At 42.1% G+C, this 23,159-nt stretch overlaps 1 protein-coding gene across 2 annotated transcripts; it reads left to right on the top strand.

Moving 5' to 3' along the window:
• Positions 1-2,216: 2,216 nt before the first annotated feature.
• Positions 2,217-22,542, top strand: CLDN11 (claudin 11). Of its 2 annotated transcripts, XM_030576517.1 has the most exons (4): positions 2,222-2,305; positions 2,410-2,659; positions 5,614-5,778; positions 21,384-22,542. In XM_030576517.1, the coding sequence occupies exons 2-4, from the start codon at positions 2,434-2,436 to the stop codon at positions 21,614-21,616; spliced, it is 624 nt and encodes a 207-aa protein (XP_030432377.1). In that variant the 5' UTR covers positions 2,222-2,305; positions 2,410-2,433; the 3' UTR covers positions 21,617-22,542. The 2 variants fall into 2 exon arrangements, with proteins under 2 accessions (XP_030432376.1, XP_030432377.1); XM_030576516.1 differs by having other exon boundaries at positions 2,217-2,659.
• Positions 22,543-23,159: the final 617 nt, after the last annotated feature.

The following is a 23,159-nucleotide window of genomic DNA, read 5'->3' as shown; positions in this document are numbered from 1 at the left end:
TGCAGGATCAGGGCATAAAGGTGTATTTTTATTGTTGTCTGAAATTCTGGGCTGCTCATCTCCTAATGGGACTTTCCATTTTTTAGAGTTTACTCACTTTCATAACAGATCAAAGAAACCTATGCATATTTTAATTGAAGTCTATAGTTTTCAGGTTAATTTTCCTGTAGTTTCACAAGTCCCATCTAATAAAGAGATCGCCATGACAGAAGGATTCTTTTAGAAGGTGTGGTCTTCTTGTGCTCTGACTTCTTTGTAACCAATATTTTTTTCTCAAATCCTTATTTTTTTTATGAAATCTACCACAAATTCTGGACAGCATACAAACAAGAATTCATACTTAGCCATGTCAAACCAAACAACACAGAAATCCATATGCAACAGCTTTGTTAATTTAAACATACCACAAAAAAAATTATTTTTACTAAGCCCCCCTCATTCTGAACCTTATATTATTGTTTATATAGTGCCCACAATGTGCTAGCAGCTGTTTTACAGACAAAGCCCCTGACCCAATGAGCTTTAAATCTAAATAACATACAAATAGGAGCTGGGATGCAATGAAAAGTAAAGTGAATGACAGGAGAAGATTAGCTCGTGTCTTTTTAGTTCTTGTGCTTTTGTGTAGTTCATTTGCTGAGGTGTAAGGCTGAAATAACTTTTAGAAGAAGACTTGAAGTTCTAATATTTTTCAAAGCTGAAAAATAACTATATCTGACAGGGAAAACATTTCATTTTAATTCTATCTAAAATAATTATCAAATTCATGTTTTCTCTCTTTTTATACTTATTTCTAAGATTTGAAAAATGAAGATTTTGGAGGTGAGATTCTTGTTAGCAGTTGACTAGTTCATTTCTTTTTATAGCCACGGGAATGATTTCTCACAAGTTTGCAAACACTTTAACAAACTATATGCCAAGTAAGACCTTCTCTGATCAATCTGATCAATTAGATGAATCTGATTTCTCCACTGGAATGACAGTGATGAGCAGCCTATGGCTGCTATTTATTATCAGTATCTTAATGGTAGGGAGCAGCTTCCAATGCTTTCCTTTAACAGCTCCAAACACAAATTAAGATGAGAAAGCATTTGATGTAACCTTACTTCACATTAGATTCTTCCCTTACACAGTGCACTGGTAAAAGAATTCCACTAGTGGTCTCCACAGGCACGTTTTATTTGTACAGACACAAAGCATTGCAATTACACTCAAATCTCTTTGACAGATTCCAAACTTTGGATACTGCAGCACTATACAGTTTTCTAGAACTCTGCTGGCATTGGAAATACTTTGCTTTTTTACAAATAAGTATAAGAATAGGAAGATCTTTTGTGTCTCTCAACCCTTTTTTACCCTGGTTCAGACTAAGAAGGAAAAGTGAATTTTTATTTCTTTGACATTAAAAAAATGTATTGCTTCTCTCTTTACAGAATAAATAATCTGAAATGCACAAACTTAAGTAATTATGAGAGAAAAATCAGTTATTCTGGGTGTCATGATTCAGAAGCAGAAATAAGAAGATGCTGTAAAGTGGATCAGTGAGTCATTTTGAGTCTGAATTACAAAGTACTTTGACAACTGGGGCACAGTAGAGGTAGGATGAACAGACAAGTTCCTGCACTTTCCATCTACAGAGAAGGCATCAGAAAAGAGCCCAAGGAAAATATGACTGATCTTCACTAGGCTGCTTACTAAAGACAGCTTCTGTTTTGGTAAGAGGATCAATTTCTTCTTTCCAGTAACTTTATCTGCCAACTCTATTCCCTTCCTCCCTCCCCACTCCATTCCACTGGGAGTGTCTTAGTGTGATGACCTGTAATCAGCCCCACAATGTTACGTAACCTCCACTTTTTCTGCATTTCCAATAGTCCAACAATTTGATTTTTTTTTTTAAATTAAAGCTCTGGCCTTTCCTTTTATTAGTTCAGTTAGTGAGCGAGCGAGAGAGAATGTATTTATCAAAATGCAAAGCCACACTCAACTCTATTACATTCTGATGGTTTAGCTCTCTGACAGTAACATAGGGCCCCCAAAGGGAAGGTAATACGAATGAGATAAGTTTACATTTCCGTACCCTTCTCTTCACCACCCCTTCCTGTGTGCTGATTGGCTAGTTAGTCTTTCAGCTCCTTCTTGATTAGCTGGAAGAAGTAGGGCTCCCTGTGTTACTCCTCCCCTCTCTGTTAGTGGGGTTGGCAGGAGTTCCAACCACTCCCATAAGCTGAACTGATCAGAGGCATCCCTGCCACTAGAGCACCACTCAGGATCTGCTTACACCAAACTCCAGTCCTATCTGCTGATAGCTTAGGGCAGGTCCCAGCACTTGTTTTCTTCAGCACCAAGGCTGCTCCAGCTTACAAAGCCCAGTCATCTCCTTTACTCTTTTCTTTTTGTGCTTTTCCTTTCAGCTGCCTGGCTTGACAGCTTAACATGGTTGCCACCTGCTTGCACCTAGTTGGATTTGTCTCTAGTTTTGTCGGCTGGATTGGTGTGATCGTGGCAACAGCCACCAATGAGTGGGTCGTAACTTGTGGTTACACCATCACCACTTGCAGGAAGATGGACGAGCTGGGATCCAAAGGGCTGTGGGCAGATTGTGTCATGGCAACAGGGCTCTATCACTGCAAGCCACTAGTGGACATCCTCATATTGCCAGGTATGGGCTCCTTGCTGTCTTCCTTTTGATACAAAGGTGAAGGGACAAGTCCTGCTCCAGAGTGAGACCATGGCAAAACTCCAATTGATTTCAACAGTGCAGGATCTCACCCACTAATTATAATACACATAGACTTCAAAATTCTATTAGATTGATACTATCCCATAGTTACAGCTAATATTAAAGATAGATTATGGCTAATATTTTAATTATGTCTTAGGTATGATTCTATTTTATTACACTATCAATTATCTATTTTATTTTTTATTCTTATTTGCTATCATTCTTGATACACTAATTCTCTCTCTCTCTTTCTTGCTCTCTCTACAAATGAGTCTTCTGAGTGCTACTACCTTACAAACGATACATTATAATAATAGGATATGGCCTAGAGTTTTGAATTATACAATTATTTCTATTAACTTTATTATCTGAAGTCAAAAACTAAAGTTTTTTAAAAAATAAATAAGCTGTTCTTACAAATATAGATCTACTGTATTAACATATTGATGAGTATAATTAATTTTTAATACTAGCTTAACACAATTGATTTTAATTTAGAAGACTAAGTCTTGATATTCAAGCGGTTTCTGCTCCTATTAAGACTATACAATCTAGAACTTTTAATTATACAGTTAGGCCTATTTGCTATATTTAATTACTGTTGATATTTGCTAATTGTGTAATTTGCTAAACTAATTTCACGCTAAAGTCCAACTTAAACACGATGTGTCACTATGTTTGAATATGTCCTTTTTGTGCCAACCAAACTTCTGGACCTCAGCATATGGATTCTTCGTACAATCTTGGCATCTGTAAATAGTTTAGCTAGCTGGTAGCGTTATCCATTTCCATCATCATCAATTTTGTAATACTTCTTTGTTGTTCTGTGACTTTGGCTGTACTGTGTGTAGCTACTCTCAGACACCTCCTTCCTACAATTCTGGAGAGGTAGGAGGAGGTCTGCCAGCCACTTTTTAGTGAATTGTTTTTCCTAATTTGTTCACATTTTTAAAAGGTGCTCTGAAGAGGGTTTCAGTAAAGGTGGAAAGGCTCTGGATTTGTTTCAGATATTGTCAGTCAGTCAATGTTGCAGGACTCTAAATTTTGTTGATCACAGGGTTTCTTGTAGTGTCCACCACTATAGTAACTAATTAGACTCAGCTTATATTTCTGTTTATTTTCCTGTGCCTTAGTTTTTAGTAAATTTTACTGCTTGTTTATTGCTAGTATAGTGCCAAACTGCCAACAATATGCTTGCTGCTGTAGAAGACACTAAGAAAACCCATCTTGAAGAAAAAAAGTTGTACAATAATTTTCATTTATAGATAAATACATCTTTTAGCAGCAGAAAACAGTGCCCCCTTCAACAAAAATAGCATATCACAGCTCAAAATACTTCTTGCAGTAACTTCTTTAATACCAGTGGGTATATATCAGGGACTAATTTATCCTGATTTGTCTAGTAGCTGAAATCCACACAGTACCTATTACTGAATGAGTTAAAAGGATTTAAAATGAATGTGTGTGTACATATGTTTAACTGGGATCGATTCTACTGAAACCACACAGGGCTTTTCAGTCACATTTACCATGTGCTTTTTAAAGAGTTTGTTTTCAAGCAGATGTTCAAATGTACACAGAATCTACATGTCCAAGAAGAGGAAAATGCTTGAACCCTGGTTTCTCATCTGCATGATAATTAATTCTGTGACTCTTGATTCAAGGCACTATTTGCAGATATACTGTGTGGTATAATCAGAATTCCTGAACTCAGGAATCCTCTCTCCTATGGCAGTGCTGTCATTTCCTTCTGTTGGGCAGGATGGGAATGGGAGCTGGGAATATATGTGCATTTCCCGCAGAACCTCCCTATCCCATTAAGAGTGTGTCTGGAGCAGATAAGAGACGTCCCAACAATAGGAACAAACTTTGTACCAAAGCCAAACAGGTGACCCTTTTAACGAAAGCAAATTTTAGCATTATTATTATGTATGTAATTATTTTGTTAGTTATAATAGGAGCGTATGGCACTTCACAGACAAATATGAATGACAAGTGCCTTGTCCTGGGACGCTTACATTCACAAGAGCTCTGTGATCTCCTGCTGTCTTGTGTTGGGCTGTTGTTGCCTAGGTGACAGGAAGCTCAGTAGAGGACATGGTTTACCTGCCTGCTGAAGTGAAAGGGGGTTCAGCCTTTTAAACCCTTGAATCCCGTGATATCCATATTGGCCTTAGGGATTTGTGGAATTCCTATTTGTTAGAACTGGTGCCCATCTCTCAATCCACCATCTAGCCTGGCTGATCAAAGCCTCTAGACGTTTGCCTCCAGTGTGTGTGTGTGTGTGTGTGTGTGTGTGTGTGTGTGTGTGTGTGTGTGGGCTTCAACAGCACTGGAATATTATACAATGAAGTACAGAGTGGAGTTATCTACTGAAGTTCCATTGATTTGGTGGGGGGTCAGTGCCCGTCCTCACTGCTGGAAGTCCAACCCCCCTAGATGCCTCCTAGGAGAGGCTACCATAGGGTTATGAGAAAGAGGTTTGATGTTACAGAGTTGATCATTTCCTCACTTTATGCTCCTTTCAGGATCTATTGGGTTTTATCCCATATCTCAGCTATGTCGGGGTGGTTTTATATCCCTAAGTTAGAAGAATGTAAATGACCCTGAATGCGCTCATTTTGCAGACCACCCGGATGGGCTTTGTAGTGTGGACCATGGACTACTGTCTGAGAACCTCCATTTTAAATTTCCGCTGTTAACCAGGTTTATTTCTGTGTTAGGGATTGGGAACCTAGGATAACTCCTCCCACACCAAATTCTTCCCTTGCTGTCCTCTCCTCTGCTCCCCAGCTTCTTGGTAGTTAGTTGTATAGGAGTGTTTGGCTGAATATCTCCTCCTGTTGTTTTTGTTTATTAATTGAGACTCTGCTTCCTGTCCTTGTCAACAGGCTATGTCCAGGCATGCCGAGCACTGATGATTGCCGCCACAGTGCTGGGCCTCCCTGCTGTTTTCTTGCTGCTGACTGTTCTGCCCTGTATTCGGATGGGCCATGAGCCTGGAGCTGCCAAGTACCGGCGTTCCCAGCTGGGAGGAGTCCTGCTCATTCTCTTGGGTAAGGTGCACATCTGGCCCCTGGACATACTTCCCTTCTTTTGATTTAAGGATAACATGTTGTACAAACTGAATAGGCAGGAGATTACCTGATCCATCGCTCAGAAGACATGGCTGTCTGGGCTTGGCCTAACCACAGTCTGGACAAGTGGACTAACTACATAGTCTGTTGGAGAAAACAAATGCATAAACATGAGGAGGAGAACAAATAAAAGAAGCAATGAATGATGGCGGCGGGAGGAGAAGGGTTTCTAAACCCTACTGTGCATTGTCTTAAGGAGTCCTTTGGCATCTTGCTCCAAGGAAAGCACCCAGCACAAGTCTACAGTAGGGTGATCAGTAGTGACAGACACACAGCTCCCCATGGGTGATTGATTTGGCTAGCTAGCCTGCAGTAGTGTTACTATGTTTGTGGGATAAGGGAGGGGAGAGAGGGAGACATGAATTAGATTCTCATTGCCAGAGGTGCTGGAACTGGGGGTGCTGCTGCACCCTCAGCTTCAAGTAGTAATAACAAACACCAAATGCCTGGTTTTCATCATCAGTGCCCGCACTGTAAAAATTGTTCCAGCACCCCTGCCCATTGCCCCAAAGTTGCCTAGAGAAAAAGACTAGTCCCAAATTCTCCTTGTCCTAGCTCAGTGCCTGTGAAGCTTCACAGGTGCAATCACATAAAAATAAGTTGAGGTGCAAGGGTGAGGAAAGCAGGATTAAGAAGGTACAAGTCTTGCAGACATACTGGCTTCAATAACAGGATAGGGTATAGAGTTGAGGGCAAGGACATGTGCCCGCATAACCTCAGCAGCTCTTTTCTATGTGCCCCGTCAGTCTTGCCCTTTTCCCCTTGACTCTGGGTTACTGTCACAATTTTCCTCCCTTTCTCTGTAACTGAGTGGGAGATTGTTTTGACCAGAATCAGACTGTAAAGCTCATTGTCCCAAGTGTAACACCTGTGTATTCTTGAGGCCTCGTCATCTCAACAACAGCCTTGGTGCCTTGTTTTTATCAGTTTGTTTAGCAGAGGAGGCGGGGCGAGGGAAAGTGGCCTCTTTGTGCAAGCTCTGCCTTGTCATTGGCTTTCTCAGCATGGCAGCCAGCACTGACATCATGCAGTTGTTGAGGTTTTTTTTATTAAAGTGAACACTGGGTGTAGTTGCCACAGCAGAGGTAGTCAGTGCTGGGGCTTGGGAACTGATGAACGGCTGCAGCACATGCCAGGACTGGGGATTTGAGCACAAGGGTTAGTCAGTTAAAGAGGAATGAGCACAGCAGAACAGCTCCAGTCACAGGCCCCTCCAGTTCTGAGGTTAGCCTTTAGTTTGCTGTTCATTCTGTAAATCGTTCCAGCAACTAAAACTAAACAAAAACTAAGCACCTATAAAAACACTATGTGATTTCATGTTTTTCAAGAGCACTCTGGAGAAGTCCTTTTGAAGTCCTTGGAAGAGGGGCAGCTCCTCTCATCCCTGACCTGGAGGGGATCCCTTCCATAACTAGACTGAGTCTCCATGCCTGCTCAGTCCTTGGGCTCTCTCCTGAGATTTCCAACAAGGGTATGATGGTAGGTTTTGCCCCCGTGTGGCACACTGGGAACGGGGATGAGTCCCCAGAGTCATTTAACAGGCCACTGGTCAGAGGGTAATAATGTATAGTGAGACTGATTCCATGCCTGTGCTACTGGGCTCTGTGGCAGTGCATCTGGATTTTAAAAGGATATTGTCATGACTCGTGTCCCTAAAATCAGATATAGAGGCCCTGGCCCAGACCATCCCTATTGTAGGCAGTCAAAATAGAGGGTTAATGTAATGTGTGAACTTATCACTGACCACAGTCTAAAACCTAAAACCTTGAGCACCGAAATAGCCAAGCTTGGCAGTGGGGGGTCCTGGTGGAGGAGAGGCAAGAGGGGCGAAATAGTCCTGGCTTGTGTGTCCCAGCTCTGTGGGGTGCAGTGGTTGGTTGATCTGAGTAGAGATGGATCCGCTAGCCATACCATAAAATCGGGACGAGAGAGGTCTGAATAATGGATTTTTTGGTTCACTACCAATTCCAAAAAGTCAGCACAAAAATTTGTTTGGGATCAAGCAGATGTTTTCCTGACCTGAAACAAAATGTTTTGTTTAGACTGGAACATTTTCTAATGTTTTTAGATTTTAAAAAATAAATTAAAGGAAAATCTCAAAACAAAAAGTCATTTTGTATTGAAAAATCAAAACACTTCATTTTGAAAATGCTAAAACAAAACATTTCAATTTTTTCAGAATTTTTTTTTGACCAAAACAATTTGGCAAAGTTGACACAAATTTGTGAAATGTTTTGGTGTCACCAATCTGCATTTTTCACCTAAAAAGTTTTGGTTGAAAAATTTAGCCTCACTCTCATTGGGACACAGGAGTCCAAGCAGAGCTGGATGTGAATGATTGGGTAGGTTCCAGAAATCCTGTGGCTGTATCAGGATCCTCTGGAGCTGCAGATAATGAAAAAGGGTCTGACTTATAATTCTTTTCTTCTCGAGATTTCAGTTACTTTCTTATTATTTGTGAGGAGTATGTTCCAGCTGAGTAGCTTACGCCAGCTGACTGAGTGATAGGATTTCACTCAGAGAGCAGGGGACAGACAAGCAGGTAACAAATTACAATGACAATGTTATGTTAGCCTATGATACAAAGAACTGAAATCTCTTATTGTAAACAGTGCTGTGCCATGTGCTCATAGGTAGGCTTTTCGTGCCCAAATTGCTACTCACTGGTACTGGTTTTACATTGGTATAATTCCACTCGATTCATACCAATATAAATGAGAGGAGAACCTGGCTCCTTAAATCCAGAGAAAAGCAAAATACATAGCCATAGAAGCACCCACCGTGATACCACACTCTCAGTCACAGTAAGGGTATGTCTACACTGCAGCTGGGGGGTGGCTTCCAGCCAGGGTAGACAGACACAGGCTAATTGTGTTGAGCTAGTGCTCTAACAATAACTGTGGATTTTGCAGCATGGGCAGTAGCACAGACTAGCCACCTAAACACAGACCCAGGGGGTGGGGTGGGCTTGTAGTCAGGTGACTAGCCTATGCCATCCTCATTGTCCTCACTGCTATTTTTAAGGATGCTAGCTTGAGCTGAACTAGCATGTGTTATCTACCCTGTCTGGGAAGTACACTCCCAGCTGCAGTGTAGACATACTGTAAACTTCCAACCTAGCAACTCCTTTGAGAAAAGAAAGTGTTAATTTTCAAATGACATGGATCAGTTAATACTCATTAGGCATAATTCTGATCGCTCACTGACTTTTCTCCATTGAGACCAATGGAATAACTCCTTATACACACTCGTGTACGTGAGATCAAAATCAGTCTCACTGTCTGTAAGGGCTCAGTCCTGCAAGGTGTTGACTAACCATGTCAATGGGAGTGGAGTGTGTTCAGGAGGATCCAGCCCTGAAGTGCCTAGCAGATGTTTGGTGCTGTATACATAAAAATAAACGAATTTCCTAACCCATGTTACCAATAATACTAGAGCTGATTAAAACCGAACGTATTTGCTTTCTACTTCTCATGTTGTCTGCTCTAATCCCTTTGGCCCTAGTATAGCACCTTACAGTACAACGTTGCTTACTCTGTGCATTTCACTGTTCCAACAATGAAAATACATTACTATAGTCAGTTTTGCTTTTTATTCTAATCCATTTCAAATCACTCTCACTTTCTGGCTCTTCTGCAGTAGCACAGTGCTGCAATGTTTAAATTGTGGGCATTGCAGGGAAATGCTTAAAATAAAACTGCTTCAGTTAGATTACAAAAATCATGAATGCATCATAAGCTTTTTAACATTAATTTTTACAACACCTAAATTTGGCCAGGCAGTGTCCTTGGAATGTGAATATTGGACACCAGTCCATGACTTTGATACTACTGCAGTTTAATGATTTGTCCTCTGAAAAACAAATATGGTGTTGCCAACCCATAGCATTCAACAGTCATGAGTCAGGCCCCAAAAATCATGAGATTGGATTAAAATGGTTGTTTTTATTTGCTGTCAGATTATTGAAACTTTGTGGTTCATGTTTTCAAACTTTTTTAAACAACCATGAGGACTAAAAACTTACTTTTTTCTTAAATGAAGGCAGAAAAATCTCACTTAGTCACATGACTCCTGGAACAAAGCCTTAAAGAATAATACCAAATATGGTGAAACTTGAGCTGAAATCACAAGAGTTGCCAACACTGTAAATATCCCTATTAATTTAAGAAATTGATGTGCGTTTAGCACTGAAATTGTTAAAAGGAAAAACAGAGGTTGTGATACACATTATGGAATTTAAAATAACTACTGAAAACTTGCCAGGAAAATGATGGGCTCAGATATTCCATTGATTTAATATCCACTGAAAATAGCAAGGCTGCAGTAAGAACAATTGTACATGTGCACACCTCTCTATCTTGTGTGCTGACGTATATTTTTATGTCTGCTTTAATCTTGTCTGTACTAGGGAATTGATCTATTGCTGCAAACAGCTGTCAGAAGTGATTCCCTCTGATTCAGTGCTGAAAACAGTTAAACTGCTAGCGTTGATGGAACAAAAAACAGACTAGCAGCCAAACTGTTGACACTTGTTTTGTGGGGACCCATTGCTGATAACAAAAGGTCAATTTCCTAGTGTACATTGGATGGAGTGTGAAATAAAGGATTCTGAAAAAAAATCCCAAACCTACTCTTCTGATATTGAAAATATAGACAACTGAAAACCACATTGGTTGTTTTATACATTGAATAATGGAAAGTCTGCAAAAGATTACATTGGGGTCAGCCAGTTCTCTCATAATAGCCCCATTCTTGGAAATCTGATAATTTTGAATGTTATAAAGTCACATTTAAAATAAAATTATCACAGTCAAGAAGGAAAGAGTGCCTTTTATTTTTTAATCTCAAATTTCTGCTAATCCTCACACATGCTAAAGGAAAACTCCAGATTGTTTCCCCTTTGGGAATCCAGAATCATTTCATTTTGTTTTAAAAGAAGTGTTTAATATAAAAAGAAACCCCAAAATTCTGTTAAAGAACTGGGAAGCTGCATTTGGGTAGAATGAGGATCATGGAAACTCGCTCTGTATAACCCTGAATAGGAGAGAACAGGAGACATATTGAGGCAGATTTCAGGGAAATTTCCTTGTGTAGTGACACGCTCCCCCCTCAAGTATAACACTGTTTTAATATACACTGTCTTTACTTATTTCTTCTGCAGATACTTTCCAGTGCTTTTAGAGTAAGGCAGGTAGTGGGGATTCACTCCCCTTGACAATATATCAAGCTAGATTCACACTGCTCTATCCTTCACACCACTCCCCAACCCCCTTTTATGCTTCTTGTTTAGATGAATGTACTACCCAATTAAATTAAGTTTATAATAAAGAAGATTAAGAGTTTCAGTGCCGTAGTCTGAACCCCTGCAGATACATGTCCAATTGTCATTGATGGCATGGTTGGGTTTTAATGTGGAGGATATGACAATGTGAATTTATAATAGCATGATGGAACAAGTATAAATGTATTGTGTGTCAATGCCCAGTCTCATTTGTGAGGTGTCAGGGGCTGGCTTAGTCAAAATCCTAGGCAATATTAGCAGGAAAAGAGCAGTAGGGGCAGTTTATATTCAGACAGCTTGTAGGGAAACCTATTTCAGTAAACCCTGAATCCTGCCTAAAAATTACCTCCAAAAGCTCCTGCCTTTTCCTTTCATTGCTATACAGAGCAAGTTTTCTTGAAACCTACTCTTTGTCACTTCCAGAGTAAAATCAGAGCCCGCTGACTTGTAGAAATATTGAAATTGTGCCATGTACTTTCCCAATATTTCTTGTGGGATTTAAATTGAAATGTTACCCATGCCAAGTATTGGAAATTCAGCAGAGTTTAAGCACATCACTCATCAGGATCAACAGACTCATTTAGAACTGGTGGCAGCTGGTGACAACCAAATGGGGGGAGGTGAAACTGACCCATAGAGTGTCTTTGATTGGCTTGTGTTGCACAGAGTTTCCCAATGTTGTCAACATCAAAATAAGGTGATTTGCACACAGTTTAGCCACATATACAAGAGATGTTATTGTTTTGATGACCCTGAGAGCTCTTCTCATATCAGAGCAAGCGTTTTCTTCTGTCCTGTGTTGTGGGGGAGAGGTCTGGAAGGATAAGGCTCTTATAGTCTATGGACATAAATATATATTTTTTTTACCCAGTGCCGACAGAAAAGAAAAGATGCTTGTACCCTTTGTGGGCAACAAAGAAGCTTTTTACATGAGCCATCAGCTGGCTTTGCAGATTCTCAGCTGAAACATTCATGTTTGAAAACATTAGAAACTCATGGATTTTCTTGTTTATAAGAATCAGATAAAGCTGACCTACATGCAGGACAAATTCCATTTTTTCCCCCAAAAAATGTCCTTTAAAATCCACTGGGTCTTTCTCTTTGGGGAGGCTCAAAATTATTATTGGCTTTATTAGCATCCTTCAAATGTTCCTTTCTTTTCCATAAACAAATATTTTCTCTAATAATAACTGCAGCGATTGGGGTTGCAGTTTCTGCTTCCCTAGACAGAATCATTCATTAGTTCTCTGTTTTAACCAAACAGTTTTCCTTTTTCTTTCCCTCCATCTTTCCCCTTGCAACTTTAATTTTTGACACAGCCTCAAGATATCTTTTAACAAGGTTGGTGGAAATCTGTAACTCTGCCATAGTCTTGTTATTGTTTTGCTCTGATTCCCTGATAGCCACATGGACCGAGTCCAGCACAGCTTGCTCCTGCAAGAAATAAAATATTAGCAGATTGATTCTTCTCAGATGTATGAGCCATAAAGAAATATTGTTTTAGGGTCCAATCCTGTGAGTGCCTTGTACTATCAACTCCTATTGCCTTCAATGGGTGTTAAGAGCACTCAGTGTTTGCAGGATCAATGATAGATTCTTAGTGAGAGTGATTATTATGAACTCTCCTAGAAATGAGCATGGTCAGAATGCAGGGGCATGTTTTCTCACTGCTCTCAACAGCCATGATCATATTATGCCAAACTGTATTTTTTGACCTTGGTTGCCTATAAAGTGCTGTAACAAAGTTCCTCCTCTACCTTGGTGGGTCCTGTGCTTATCTGGCAGATTTGCTCACCACAGTGATCTTTCCCTACAGTCTGGGTCAACTTCTCCTGTGTCTGATCAGGAGTTGGGAGGTTTGGGGGGAACCTGGGCCCGTCTTCTACTCCGGGTTCCAGCCCAGGGCACTGTGGATTGCAGCTGTCTATAGTGCCTTCTGTAACAGCTGCATGACAGCTACAACTCCCTGGGCTACTTCCCCATGGCCTCCTCCAAATACCGTCTTTATCCTCACCACAGGACCTTCCTCCTCGTGTCTGATAACACTTGTACTCCTTAGTCCTCCAGCAGCACACCCTCTCACTCTCAGCTCCTTGCACCTCTTGCTCCCAGCTCCTCACACGGACTTCCTCTCCTCTGGCTCCCCCTCACCTGATTGGAGTGAGCTCCTTTTTAAACCCAGGTGCCCTGATTAGCCTGCCTTGATTGGCTGCAGGTGTCCTGATCAGCCTGTCTGCCTTAATTGGTTCTAGCAGATTCCTGATGACTCTAGTGCAGCCCCTGCTCTGGTCACTCAGGGAACAGAAAACTACTCAGCCAGTGACCAGTATATTTGCCCTCTACCAGACTCCTGTACCCCACTGGTTTGGATCTGTCACATATCCCTCCCCCCTGCTCAACACCAAGGACTTGGGCAGCTTGGGATGCCAGACAGTGCACACGTGACAAGCCATCAGCATTGCCGTGATGGCTCCCTGCTCTGTGTTGCACAGAGAACTGGAAAGGTTGGAGGGATAAGAACCACCTGGTCACCCTTATGTTCTTCTCCTTGTTCCGCTGCTTCCACTGAAGAGGGGCATTGTCGGTCACATGGACAAATCTGCGCCCGAGCAAGTAGTAGCTCAATGCTTCCATGGCCCATTTTACGGCGAGGCACTCTCTCTCCACCACTGCATATTTTTGTTCCCTCGAAAGGAGTTTCCTACTGAGGTAGAGAATCAGGTGTTCTTCCTCCCCAACCATCCGTGATAGAACGGCCCCCAATCCTACTTCCGATGCATCTGTCTGCAGGATAAATTCCTTGGTGAAATCAGGGGCTATCAATACAGGGTTACTGCAGAGGACAGTCCTTAAGTCTGTGAATGCTTCCTCTGCTGTGTCAGACCATCTTACCAGATCAGGTCCACGGGCTTTTACTAGGTCTGTCAGGGGGCTTGCCCTTGTGGCAAAGTGGGGGATAAATCGTCAGTAATACCTCAGTACACCTAGGAACACCCGGACTTGTTTCTTGCGATGTGGTTGGGGCCAATTTTGGATGGCCTCCAATTTGTTCACTTGGGGTTTCACCAGACCTTTTCCCACAATGTAGCCAAGATATTTGGCCTCTGTAAACCCCACAGTGCACTTGGCAGGGTTTGCTGTAAGGCCAGCTCACCTGAAGGTATCAAGGACTGCCTCCACCTTCTCTAGGTGGGTTTCCCAGTCTGGGATATGAATGACCACATCGTCCAAGTAGGCAGCAGCGTAACTGGTATGCGGGCATAACAGCTTGTCCATGAGGCGCTGGAAAGTAGCCAGGGCCCCATGTAGTCCAAAAGGGAGGACAGTATATTGGAAAAGACCTTCTGGTGTAGACAATGCAGTCTTTTCCTTTGCGTCTTCTGCAAGGGGAATCTGCCAGTGCCTCTTTGTCAAGTCTAGGATAGTCAAGTACCGGGCATTACCCAGACGGTCCACTAGCTCATCTATGCGAGGTATGGGGTATGCGTCGAACTGAGATACTTCGTTTAGTCGCTGGAAGTCATTGCAAAACCTTGTGGTGTCATCAGGTTTTGGCACTAGCACAATTGGGCTGGACCACTGACTATGGGATTCTTCAATGATCCCCAACTCCAGCATTTTTTTCACTTCTGCTTTTATTTCCTCCCTTTTGGCTGCTGGTACCTGATAGGGCCTCATTGTTATTCTGGCCCCAGGGTTCGTGATGATGTGGTGATATGCCTCGGTTGTTCGACCCGGTTTTGTCGAGAACACATCTTGGTTCCGGAAGATCATCTCAGACACCTAATTCTTCTGGTCTGGTGTTAAATCAGGAGACACTCTCACCTGTTCGGAAGGCTTGCTTTCCTGGGTTAGGTCTTTTCGGACAGTTATGCATGCCTCTTGTGCATGCCAGGGTTTCAGAAGGTTGATGTGATAAATCTGTTCGTGTTTTCGGCATCCTGGCTGCCGTACCTTGTAGGTTACTTCCCCCACGGGTTCAACCACCTCATAGGGCCCCTGCCATTGGGCCAGAAGCTTGCTTTCTGCAATGGGTACCAACACCATCACCCGATCCCCTGGTTGGAACTGTCAGACTTTTGCCTGGTGATTGTAATGGATTCTCTGGGCCTCTCGTGCCTTTTCCAAATGTTCCCATACAATAGGGGTGACTCGGGCTATCCAGTCTCGCATCTGTATTACATGTTCTATTATATTTCTCCCCTCATTGGGTTCCTCTTCCCAGATCTCTTTGGCGATATCTAGTATGCCACGGGGGTGACGCTCGTATAATAACTCGAAGGGAGAAAACCCAGTTGAGGCCTGAGGTACCTCCCAGATAGGGAACATAAGATAGGATAGTAGGGTATCCCAATCCTTCGCGTCCCGACTTACCACCTTCAGTATCATAGCCTTGAGGGTTCGGTTAAACCTTTCTACCAACCCATCAGTCTGCGGATGGTAGACTGATGTTCTCAGGGTATGTATATGAAGCAGCGTACAGAGGTCCTTCATTAGCTTTGACATAAATGGGGTTCCTTGGTCTGTTAATATCTCCTTTGGTAGCCCCACTGGGGCAAAGATCCCCACTAGCTCTTTGGCTATCGTTTTAGAGGCTGTGTTCCTCAGGGGGACAGCTTCTGGGTAATGAGTAGCATAGTCCAAAACAACAAGTATATATTGGTGGTCCTGAGCTGTCTTCTCCAGGGGTCCCACTAGGACCATGGCTATTCGCTCAAAGGGGACCTCTATGATGGGAAGGGGTAGTAAAGGTGCCCTCAGGTGGGGACAGGGACTGTGCAGCTGACACTCTGGGCAGGATGCACAGTACCTCCGCACTTCTTCATGTACTCCGGGCCAGAAGAACCATCGTAGGACTCATGCCAGGGTCTTCTCTACCCCCAAATGCCCCCCAAAAAGATGACTATGAGCAAGATTTAATACAGCATTCTGGTGTTTTTGAGGTACTAGGATCTGCTGTACCTTCTGCCCTTGTACTGGTGCAACCCGGTATAAGAGATTCTTCTTCATTATGAAGTAGGGTCTTGGTCCCTGGGTTTTCCCTTCCATGGGGACCCCATCTATTTCAGTCACCTCCTTCCTAATGTCGTCGTACCTTGGGTCTTCAGCCTGGTCTCGTCTAAAATTTCCTCTCCCGGGGCTAATCTGCCCAAAAACTAGGGGCCCAGTCTTTGTTGCCTCTACTGGTTCAGAAGCATTAGGGTCGGGGTCAGACTCAGGTGCTTCTCCCTTCTGGGTGGCCTCCTTTTCAGCTTCTCTGGTCCGCCTATCTACGGGAGCGACCCTCTGGCTTTGAGTCAGTATTTGGGTTCCCAAGGCCTTAGCTGCCCTCCTTTCCCTTTTTGACTTTCTACCCTGTCTGGGTATGAAAAATAAATCTGGGGATATTTCAGAGAAGACTGGGGGTTGACAGTCTACTATGGATGCCTCACTAACTTCAGGGTTCCCTACTTCCTCCAATCCTCCTACCGGGAGTAAGTCTCCAAACCATGGGAAGTCCCTCCCTATGAGCACTGGGTATGGGAGTTTAGGGACTACACCTGATGCTACCTCAGTAGTGTTCCCCTGAATCTCGATTTTTACTGGGATGGTGGGGTTTTGTATTTCTGGTACCTCCACTCATGATACCGCTGGGCCCGCACTGCGGTCATTACCCCAGATCTGGCCAGGATCTCTGCTTTCAGCTGGGGGTAGTCTGCTGCAGCCTCTTCAGGCAGATCATAGCAGGCCTTCTGGGCCTCCCCACACAGGAATGAGGCAAGGATGCCAGACCACTGATCTCGAGGCCAGGCCTCCCGTAGGGCTGTCCTCTCAACGGTCAGGAGGTATGCTTCTACATCATCCTCCCATGTCATTTTCTGCAGCCAATGGCTGGCCCATATGATCTGCGTCCCATCATGGCTGTGGTTCAGCTCTGTAAGGGTCTTTACCTGGTTTACCAGTTCCCGCAACATAGCTCGGTCTTGAGAAGCCTGGTCCATCAGCAGGCGATTAATCGCTTGCTACAGCTGCACTGCTTCCTGTTGGGTGACTGCCTGGACACGTGTAGCCTCCTGCTGGGCCACCGTAGCTTGTATCAATGCCCGCACTAAGTCATGCATTGTGATGAAAAAAAAATAAACCCTCTACCATTTTTTTTTAAATCACCCTCCTTCTGCCGCGCTGTGTGCACCAGATCCCACTTTTGACACCAGTTGTGACAAAGTTCCTCCTCTACCTTGGTGGGTCCTGCGCTTATTTGGCAGATTTGCTCACCTCAGTGATCTTCCCCACAGTCTGGGTCAACTTCTCCTGTGTCTGATCAGGAGTTGGGAGGTTTGGGGGGAAGCCGGGCCCGCCCTCCACTCCGGATTCCAGCCCAGGGCCCTGTGGATTGCAGCTGTCTATAGTGCCTCCTGTAACAGCTGCATGACAGCTACAACTCCCTGGGCTACTTCCCCATGGCTTCCTCCAAATACCTTCTTTATCCTCACCATAGGACCTTCCTCCTGGTGTCTGATAATGCTTGTACTCCTTAGTCCTCCAGCAGCACAGCCTCTCACTCTCAGCTCCTTGCGCCTCTTGCTCCCAGCTCCTCACACGCACTTCCTCTCCTCTGGCTCCCCCTCGCCTGACTGGAGTGAGCTCCTTTTTAAACCCAGGTGCCCTGATTAACCTGCCTTGATTGGCTGCAGGTGTTCTAATCAGCCTGTCTGCCTTAATTGGTTCTAGCAGGTTCCTGATGACTCTAGTGCAGCCCCTGCTCTGGTCACTCAGGGAACAGAAAACTACTCACCTAGTGACCAGTATATTTGCCCTCTACCAGATTCCTGTACCCCACTGGTTTGGATCTGTCATAGTGCTGCATTGTTTTTCAGTTGGTCACTGCTGGCTTTTAAAGTCCTTAAGTGTGTGGTCTCTGGCTGCATGTGAAACTTCCTCTATAACTTGGGGACATCTGTGTTCACACACCAACTGCTTCATAGGCATCACAATCGTGCTGTAGGCTGGAAAGCCATTTTACCATGCCTGCAACTTTATGAAGAAATCCTATAGAATTTAATTTTAAAACACCCCTCTGCAGTAGAATTTAATAGATTTCAATCCTTATTATAGAATCCTACAGGATGGTTCAAAAGCCCAGAAAAAGAATCTCATTTTCTGTTTAATTCTATAGGTTTTGAGAGTAACTTCTATAGATCCCTGTTGGTTCTGTCCCTACTAAATTCTTACCCCACAGGGAAGTGCAATTTGCTCCCCAGTTAAAATCTGTCTCACCTTTCTCTGACCTCTTAAAAAGAAGTCTGAGCTTTTTTCCCCCTCAAGCTATTTTTTAACCTGAATATTGTTGTCCATCTCTTCTCTTATCTTTCCCATCTCCATTCCTTTTTTGGACTTTCTCTCTTACAGCTGATTCCTTCTTGTTGCTTATTCTGATTTTTCTGAGAGTGTTTTTAATTTGCCTATATTATGTTTATGTTGAAGTATGTTTTATGGTGCCCTGAGTGGTGAGGCACTTCCTAAATGCATGTAGGACCTTTCAAGGGAGAATATTATAATAATAATGAGAAAGGGGCCTGAGTCTCTGCTCACTTACTCTGGGGTGACTCTATTGACTTCCCTGTAATTGCTCCTAGTACAAACAAGAAGAGAATCAGGCCTAACCTGCATAGTTGATTTATTTCAGCTGAGGATCTGACACACACATTTTACTTGCTTACTAGTAGATACTGCTTTTATGTTTGAACTGGAGATGGGTTTTCTCTGCCTCCTATGGAATTTTACTTATTTCTGAATACCTTCAAATCATCCATTCCAGGGATGACTTTTGTCCTTGGGCCATAACTATACTTAGGTTTTGCAGAATTTAATTTTTATTTTAAATCATTTTAATGGGCAAATCAATGTTTATTTTTAAATATTATTTTCAATTACAATTTTCACAGTAATTGCAAAATGATGTGTTTTAAGCATTTTTTCAATTTTTATCTATTTAAATGTTCACAGTTGTGGGAAATTATGGGAGGCTCAGACAATGTGGGGTCAGACCATACTATTTAATAACAATAGACCTTGAGATTAAAAAAGTTAAAGCTTTATAACTGTTAATACACAAATTGTCAATATCACATCAAAATATACAAAGTAAATATCCTTAAATCAAACTCTAATATATTATCAAGCTGCATTTTTCATACTTTTCCTCAATTTGTGTATTTATGGTGAAACTGACATTTACCAATAAATACATAATCCCTGCAGTTCTAATTAAACTTCTATATGTTGCCTTTAGAATGCATCAGATTGCACCAAATGGCAAGTGTTTTTTTTGGTGTTCTTTAAATGTCTGTGAGGATATTCCTACTGTCTCTCTTCCACTCTGCTCAGATCTCTCCTAGAAAGCTTTTATCCTCCCACCTTCAGTTTCCCACCCCTTCTGCCAGTTACTTAGTTCAAATACTGAAGATAAGGTTCATGAGAACCCACAGAGGGACTGAAGGACAATGGGGGAGGGAGGGCACACTCACTGTTTTCTCAAGGAAAAATAGGCTGCTCCTGTCACATCTGAACTACGCACACTGAATACACAGACAGTGCAAGTCTCTGGTTTCTGCAAAAATGACGAGGAGTCTTTGTGGCATCTTAGAGACTAACAAATTTATTTGGGCACAAGCTTTTGTGGGCTAGACCCCACTTCATTAGATGCATAGAGTGAAAAATAGAGTAGGCGGGTATATATATTACAGCACATGAAAAGATGGGAGTTCCTTACCAAGTCGGGGGTCAGTGCTAAGGAGGCCAATTCAATCAAGGTGGATGTGGCCTATTCCCAACAATTGACAAGAAGGGGTGAATATCAACAGGTTTCTGTTATGCAAGTGCATAGTGCAAGTGAAAAATATTCCTTCTACAATGCAATATAAAAGGACTATGAAGTATCTACATACTCTAACATCTATGGTGCGTTTATGAAAAGGTCCCATTTATCTTCTTTTCTAATTGGTAGCAGTGGTTTTTAACATCTGTATATATCACAACAGTGTCATTTTGCATTCTGTGTGATCCTGCTCTCACTGAAGTCAATGGGAGTCTTTCCCTGGACTTCATTGGGAGCTAGACCTTGGAAAGTAACTGAACTATTGAATGTGATCTTTAAAATCTTAAACATAGCCTTAGCTTGGAGTAGATAAAGGAAGGGAAGCAAAGGGAGAATTAATTTGCCTACCCTGTCAATAGCCCATGGAGTTTATGCACAAATGTATTCTATGTGCACTAACTGTAAAATATTCAGGCTAGTTACACTTTATTTGTTGATATGGATAATAGTTTAGAAAATCATACTTATTTACTGGCTATGATCCACACCAATTGGAAACTCCCTGCATAATTCATACCGTCACGTGCCTCAACTAGACCAATCCCAACTTCACTGCTTGTCTTTAGGTGTTATTGGAGTCAATTGCAAGAAGTCATTAAAGTCAGAAGTCATTGACTTCTGTGGGGCCAGGATTTCATACCCTCTGTTTCTTCTTCTTGTATTGTGCTTTTTAAACTTACTGGCAAGTGACTTTCATTATTGGCACTTAATGGTTTGTAGATAGGCTTGACAGGGTTAAATTTAAACTGATAAGTATTGGTAATGTCTGTCCGCCCCACTGGATCATAACCTGAGTTTCATTGTTAACTGTCAAAATAGATAGAGGAAGCAGCATTAAATGATAGGAAGAGAGTGAGGACCTGAAAAGGAAGTTGCTATTCTATCCTGCTTAAAACCAAAATATTAAGAAGTGAATATCGTGAAATATTGTGATCTATAAGTTTATTCCTGAATCTGTTGCACATTTTGACATTCATTGAATGTTGATTGTTAAACAATGGTGAGTGACCCTGAGGTCTTAAGTCTCCTGCAAAAATGTGCCAATGGATAAAGATCTCTAGCAGTAAAATCTACTATGATCTGCCGGGTCCCTAAAGGACGGAAAACAGAATCCTTCCAATCTTCCGTACCATCCTGGAAGGTCACTAATGTCAGTGGCAGCAAAGGGCCCTTTCTGTCTCCCAGGAGGTACCATACGGGATCAAGACTCAATGCTTGAAGTGCTAAGTACCTTGCCATTTTTACTGACTTTGGTGGGAACTGCATTTGCTCAGTCTGTCTTGTAATCAGGCTAGCTGCATTTGTTTGACGTAGTTCACATGACTACATCTGTGATTGGACTGGATTTATGTGCTGCAATTACTATTGTTTTTAATGTCTCCCCAGCATTGTGTGGTATCGTCGCAACTATCTGGTTCCCTGTGGCTGCTCACCGTGAGACCACAATTGTGAGTTTTGGATACTCCCTTTACACAGGCTGGATTGGGTCTGCCCTTTGCCTCTTTGGTGGCTCCGTCATCGTCTGTTGCTCAGGAGATGCTCAGTCGTTTGGTGAAAACCGTTTCTACTACGCGTCGGGATCCAGCTCTCCTACCCATGCTAAGAGTGCTCATGTATAAGCAACCTTGGGACTCCCAGAGTCTTCATCATCACATGCTTTTACTGGTGGACTTGGGTGCTTTGGGTTTGCTTGTACTGTCACACACCATTGCCAAGCTCCACAGTAGAGGATTTTTAAAAAACCATCATGAGTGCCTGATAAAGCGTGAAATCCCCACTTTTGCCTTAAAAGAAACCTCTAGCAACTCAGACCAGGCCATTCCCCATTTACTTCTTGCTGATTATCTGTCCTAAGCTCTTGCATTCATGATGCTTTTGGATAGTTCCACGTTAGCTGTTGGTTGTTTAGTTATTTTTTTTTTCCAGCTCCCCTGATTATGGGAGTGTTGAACAAAAGAGACACTTTCCCACTGTTGAAGTGACTCAGATAGCTTCTCTGAATGCATTACCATAGGCTTCTCCCCCATTCAAGGTCACTTCTTTGGCAAAATTAGGATGGAAAGGGCAGGGACAGGGAGAGACTCTGTGCATTCCAGGCACACAAATGTTTCTCTTTTGTAAGATTGGGGGTGGAGGGAAGGTTGTTTGCCTTTCTCTGTAAATACTTCTTTTGGAATTTGATCATTTTAGTAACAATGTTTTTCTAAATTCATCAGTATGAAGGAAATGAAACCCAAAGGTTTGAATTACAAGGTAAATGGTGCATTTGTATATAGCTTTAAATTACATGAGGGGGCTCTAATCCCCACTATCCATTTTATTTTTTTGGTACAGATCGGTTACTAAAAAAATGTATTTTTACATTGATTTCTTTTAAAAACTTTCTTTTCTTTATTCCAATTAATTTGTGTTCTGACTTGCATCCTTAAAGTGGAAGGTTTTTTTAACATGCAGTATATTGTATCAGTTACAAACACAGTAAATTCCAGTGAATACTGATGATGCCTTTGTACTTTAAATAAAATATTGTACAATAAACAATGAAGTATGTGCAAACACTGGCTTTTTCTTCCTCCCTGTGTGTCTGCAAATATCTACTCCCTGTTACGTTTTTATTCAGTTTTTCCAGTGATTCTGAAGGATTTTCTTGGTGATTCAGGGAGAGTAATTCTACTCTGTAGTTGGTCTGTACTGCTCAGTATCGTTTTGACGCTGTGTTATAATTAGCAAAACAAAGTAAGTATCATACTTCCTGTGCAGAGGATATTTACAGTACCGTTCATTCCTTGTATTACCGTTCCAAATGGTAGCTTGAGTCAGCATAATTATCAATAATCTTTTCTATGTCTGGAAAACATAGAAATCAATATTGTTAAAGTGATACAACACAGTACTGTGGACATAGTTATACCATTATAGAAGTGCTTACACGGATATGGTTTATAAGCTATACCAGTAAAAGCACATGTAGAACAGAGTAAGGCATGAACTTGGGCCCATAGAAGTCAATGTTATAGCTCTCATTGATTTAAATGGTGCATGATTAAGCCCTAATTGCGTTCGCACTGGAGGCTGTGCTGATTTAACTATTTTGTTAAATCACATCCTTATCTGAAATAGTTGAAACAATTCAAAAACTGTGTAGACCAAATCTTGGATCTT

The sequence above is a fragment of the Gopherus evgoodei genome, chromosome 9, assembly GCF_007399415.2.
Source record: "Gopherus evgoodei ecotype Sinaloan lineage chromosome 9, rGopEvg1_v1.p, whole genome shotgun sequence".
NCBI lineage: Eukaryota > Metazoa > Chordata > Testudines > Testudinidae > Gopherus > Gopherus evgoodei.
Note: the sequence above shows the minus strand (reverse complement) of the source record. Positions and strands in the feature narration are given on the sequence as shown.